Raw genomic sequence first — 6,000 nt, 5'->3', positions numbered from 1 at the left:
CAGTGTATAGGTGAGATTTTGCTGCTTGTTGGTTAGTTGAGGGTATTTATGTTAGGGGTATTTACATTGAGGGTATTTATGTTAGGGGTATTACATTGAGGGTATTTATGTTAGGGGTATTTACATTAGGGTAATTACATTGAGGGTAATTACATTGAGGGGACACAAGTGCCACAGGTTCGTTAGAGCACATTTCATTAGAATGCTTGTAAAACAGGCACAGGGATGCAACATTGCAACAATGAGACAAAGGTTGGGTTAGTTTGACAGCACAGGACTTTTTAGGTTGAAGATTCTTTTCTGAACCCTAACCCGACTAGTCATAGATGCTTCATACATGGGCAAATATGGGTTTCGTAGAGATACAGGACACTCTCAGGTGTAACTAGTTTTCTAGCACGATAGAGTGATCCCACCTTATTTGCAGCAACCTTGGCAATGTCTTCAATGCATTTGTTCCAATTCATGTTGCCTATAAATAATAAGTTGAGGACTTTGAATGAAGTACATTTCAGGTACTGTATTATTAGTCAAGGCAATCAGTGGTTGAGAAGGTTTTTTGTAAATGTTAAAGGAAAGAAGCTTCATCTTAGTAGCATTGAATGCTACCACTCATTTATATCACCATTCTTCTACAGACTGAAGGTCATTCTCTAAGGTTTCAATTCTGGATTGAATTATCATTTTGCCAAAAACAAATTATAACGAAATAATATGTGCTAGAAAGGGATATGTTTGCTTGGAATAGCTGAGAGGCTTTAGCTACTTTATTCGAGTAATCCAATCTAGTAAATCGCCTTAATGAACGATTATTCGTAGTCGTAGCTTATAATATGCTTACGCTTTTGACTTTCTGCGTATCTTTTGAAGCCTATCCAGACTGTCCGTATGTATGGCTTACACCAACTAATCATATTCTTGTGTCGAAGAACCCGGATATATTCCTATACCTCACATTGTAATTATTGAATGGGTACTTATCAAAGTTACGATGACGTGAGAAACACACAGATACGCACATCAAGTTTCCTCATAAATTTATTGATATATAGAGACTGATTATAGAGTGTTACACACATATACTTTGAATAAATTAACTACGTCTGCTTCAAATCGTTGTCAACACATTAGCTATCATAGATAATAATATATTTTAATATTGCATTAACACAAGTTAAACGATTGCACTATTATAATGTGAAAAGATTAGAGAACGTAACATATTTTCTAGGTTAAACTTAAATAGTTTCTGTCTTAACCCATTAAGTCCCAAAGTCTTTTTGTTTTTTTTTTCAATTGAAATATAATGACTAAAATGGGTTAATATGCACAACTTAAACGGAACCAGTTATTTATTTTGTTTGAAAAGTCAAATATCGACTCTCCAAAAATAGTGATTTTAAATTGCATTGTTATGACGACTGAACTTATGCATTCATGACCTGAAAGTTTCATCTCTGTTGCAGATATAACGCTGTGAGACTAACAAAGCAACACCTGTCATGCACGTGCGTCAGAAACACAAAGTTGTGACTGAATTCCTGTCAAAAGTTCATTGAGAATGGCGGTAACTATAAAAGGCCACTCGTTTTAATGGTACTACTCCCGTCTTGCTTGGTAGCGCTTCAACTTTTAGTTAAAAATATATTTTTTTTAACTTTTGGAATGACCCTGAGATATATATATATATATATATATATATATATATATATATATATATATATATGAAAAGTGGAAATTTTCCGTTGTACAAAAATGTAAACACGTTCATAATTGTTTTTTTTTTGTACTTGATATAAAAGACATTTACATTTATAATAAAAGTTTAATTAACTGTAATTTGATATGGATGATTTTCATATCAATGAATTGATCGCCCTAAAAATGAGTTAAGAAAAGACTAGGTAAGAGGACGGTTGGCAGTAAATAGAACAAGACGAATATAAAATGTTATGAGCAATTCTTTTTTTTTTTTTTTTAAATAATCTTACAAGCTATTTCGGCAGAAATCTAAAGTTGATGTGAGAGTCGGATTTTGTGAAAATTCATCGTGAAATCAAGCGATTAAAATATGATTCAGGTTGAACTTTAAGCGTCATCATGAAATGAAAAGATTAAAATACGACTAGGGTTGGAATTTTGAGACGTGCGTTAAGTTATGAAGAGGATTAAGTTATCATTTGAGCCGCACATTTTTTTTTTTTAGAATTGGTGTTGTGTTGTGTGGGCGAGTTATGTCTAGTTGTTAGCCGTGTAGTGAATTCTAGATTTGTCTAGCTGTCTAGCGAGTGCTACCTGTGTTTAACTCTGTAGTGAATGAATTAAAAAAGAAAGATAATTCAGCAGTGGAATCGACTCAAAATATTCACTCAAGTAAATTGGACGCAAAGGTTCTTACACTTGGTCCTAAAACGGTTCCTTCTGGACATCGGCAACCTTCATAACCTGATGGTATACCGCACGGCAAAGGTCGAGCAAGACTTGCGCACGTCATTTGACAACCACTGGCATTGTTCTGCCACACTTGGTTCTTTGGACAGATAACTTGTTCGATGCAATCACGTGTCTTGCAGTTCCATCGACCGTCATTACAAAAGCTGAAAAACGAAAAATACAAAAGAATTACATCGTGCCAAAGACATTCTTTTTTTTTTACATTTCAAACACAACATGCATAGGTGTCTTTTTGTTGCTAATATTAATTGATTTCATAAGAAAAGAGATAACAGAACACTCAAAACTAATAGAGAAGAGATAGCAGGAAGTGCGTGAAACAACACACACACATAAAAAATTAAATGAATTTTGAATATTAATAGACAACCTATGAGCCATTGAGTTAACGTTTGTATATTACAGGGTGGAACGATAAAGTTATCACCTTAAAAAAAACAAAAAAACAACAACACTAAAGCTTTATTTTATAACTTTTATTGAAAAAATCAATTCAGGTAACTTGATTATGTAGTAGAGCTGACATCTATTCAATGTAGCCGACTTTAGCCTCAATCACCGCCTCGATACCGGTTTGGAACTGGGAGCATGCCTTTTGCACATGTGCCAGTGGGAGCTTGATGAATACAGCGGATGGCGACGATCAAGCTGGCTTTGGTGTTGTGGGAGGTCATGTTGGTGATATTCTCGACATATGACCAAACGAAGTAGTCCAGCAGGTTCAGATCGGTGGAGGAGGGGGACAGTAAGAGAAGGATACAAAGTTGTAGTACTCCTTCTGAAGCCAAGCCTGAGTCTTTTAGGACTTGTAGGTCGGCACCAAGTCCTACTGCCACACCCAGTGTTTGCCAGTGGCCACCTGATTTCACCAAGGGATCACCACACTCTTCAACATATCCAGATACACTTTGGTGTTGACTTTCAAGCCGACTTTGAAGATATGAGGTGGCATGATGCAGCTCTCACTTGAAACCGCAACAAAGACCATAACCGTGGCCGGAAACTTTATTTTCATTACCCTGGGCACGTCCCTGTTATTTTTGGCAATCTACCGATGCATTTTGAGGGTGCTGGCAATGGTCCTGTTGTCATAACGTGGATCGTTAGGGAGCATGTTGTACAGCAGTGCATCTCCAATCTCACTCGTTGAACATTGTGTCACTTCCAGACATGATAGTAGGCTCCTATCGTTCTTGGGATTTATACACAACTGAATAACTAGTAGATGGTCTGCAACAAAAAAAAAAAAAAAAGAAAGCCGATTTTCATCCAACAGAAATGGAATCATGCCGTCTTTTCTAGGGCGACAATTTTATCGTTTCACCCTGTATATGTCTCGTTATATTTCTATTCTTTTCAGGATTAACTCCTAAACAACTGTCTTATCCCCGTATTCTAATGGAATGTGCTCTGATGAACTCGTAGCACTTGTGCCCTCTCGATGTAAATACCTTCTAACGAACCCGATAAGCAGCAAAATCCCATTCCTACACTATAGAGATCCCTAGACGTCAAAAAGATTTTTACTCTATTAGCTTTTTTCCCTCAAACTGATAGATTTTGGAATTCCCTTCCGGTTTCCTGCTTTCTTGACTATACTTTCATGCAGAAGTTAAAATGTAATGAGAACGGACTGCTTGCTTCTCAACTCCCTACATAGTGCCCTAACTATGTATATGTATATATGGTCCTAACTAGTAGCCCATTACGTCCAAGTGGCACTGCACCTTGTTTAGGATAAATAAAACTAAAAAAGAATACTCATACACTAACAAATCACAATGATTCAGCTATATATATATATATATATAATATAGGTACAATGCTATCATGCCGCACACACGTATTCACAAAGACAGAAAATAAAAACATAAGCATTTCTAACATTTGTTTCTCTTTCCACACTATATGGACATTCTATGAGCACAGCTAACAATTTACTGATTCAGAATATCTTTAACACAACTGTAAATTTGAGTTTAACATTCCCTAGAAACTTCTTCCTTCATAAGAATATCGCTTTAATTGCTTATCTAGAGATAAAAGGTGGAAAACTGAAGACAGCAGAAGGCATAAAACAAAGAGGAGATGAGGGCATTTGGCCAACATGATAGCCATAAATGTCTGGGAATTCTTGAAGTTGCCATCAAATCAACAGTAATGAACAAAAAAAGAAAAATCTTAGAAACAATATTATATAGTAGAAACCTGACAAAAGAAATAAATACCTGGGAAGTATCAATATTAAGTTAGTCTGGACCCTTCATAGGTTAAACAAAAGATGAACTCAAACACCTGAACTAGAATATTAGGAAACGAATATGGACTATGCACTACAGCTGAAGGATAATACCGATTGATTCTATGTAAAAAGTAGAAAAGAGAGAACCGGTAATTATAGAAGATTGAGTGTATAACTAACACACACAATAACAATAATAACATACAGGAATGTTGATTGGTGCTGCAAGAGGCGCTGTCAAAATGAACAATACAGAGAGTAGCGAAACTGAAAACAAATAATGAGAAAAGAAGCAGCTACATGAACGATTTATAAGACTGATCAGATAAAAGGATACACAAAATCACCTGGACATAGTTACGAAAAGGACACTTGAACAAAGAAACCGAATCACTATTGACAACTGCACAGGACAATATGATAATGGTAACACAGAAAATCGTACTTAACCAGAGGATGGAGGAAGAGAGGGAGAGAGAAACGTATCCGAGAGCGATCTCTCTCCCAGCATGTAGGAAATGAAAACCATCACCATAGCACACGCATACATACATACATACATACATACATACATACACAATTACATCACAATTACAATTCTGATACACAGAACCTGAAAATAAAAAGGCAAGAAAACAAAAAACAGTTACATGAACGATTTATAGGCCTGATCAGCAAAGAGATGCACAAAAACGCCTGTACATGGCTACGAAAAGGACACTTGAACAAAGAAGCACAATCGCCATTGACAGCTGTGCAAAAGAAAAAAAAAATACTTGATCAAAATCGATAAAACCCCAGAAAAACAGTAAATGTAGATTGTGAATAAAGAGATGAAGCCGTGAATGCAGCAAACAAGTTGTCAATAGAATACAAAAATTGACCAGACTGGAGGCTGCGGAGTGTACTGGAACACTGGAGAGACCTAATGCCACTTAAACTCTAGAGAAAAGCAACGGATATTGCCAGTGAAATATCGGTGGTAAACGGCTGTTACAACAATGTTAAATGATTTGCAGTGGTTATCAAAAGAGGATGAAAGTATTGGAAATGTGGAGAGACTTGTTTTCAATCAGACGTCAGAGAATACACGATTGAGATTGTCAGTGTGATAATGACTTGTGTTAAAACTCTTCGTGCATAAATAAGAAAAACAACAACAATAAATAATAGTAATAACAACACCAACAGTGAAAGAAGATGAGAGCGCTCAGTGAAAATGAGACCTACAAATATTTAGGGCTGTTGGAAATCTACATCTAAAATTACAGAAAACTAAGATTGGAAAAGAGTATCTGAGAAGA

The 6,000-nt window shown here is 35.9% G+C and overlaps 1 protein-coding gene across 1 annotated transcript in view; it reads right to left on the bottom strand.

Moving 5' to 3' along the window:
- Positions 1–6,000, bottom strand: part of LOC145291527 (uncharacterized) — a 1,250,821-nt gene that overhangs the window by 843,659 nt on the left and 401,162 nt on the right. Inside the window, exon 18 of the mRNA XM_080137518.1 lies at positions 2,399–2,597. Coding sequence (XP_079993644.1) covers positions 2,399–2,597 — 199 coding nt within the window. The remainder of the gene's footprint in view (positions 1–2,398; positions 2,598–6,000) is intronic.

This window comes from Euprymna scolopes, chromosome 12 (assembly GCF_053919585.1).
Source record: "Euprymna scolopes isolate OS-2025 chromosome 12, ASM5391958v1, whole genome shotgun sequence".
Lineage (NCBI taxonomy): Eukaryota > Metazoa > Mollusca > Cephalopoda > Sepiida > Sepiolidae > Euprymna > Euprymna scolopes.
The sequence above is the reverse complement of the archived record's forward strand: the minus strand, read 5'-3'. Positions and strand labels throughout refer to the sequence as shown.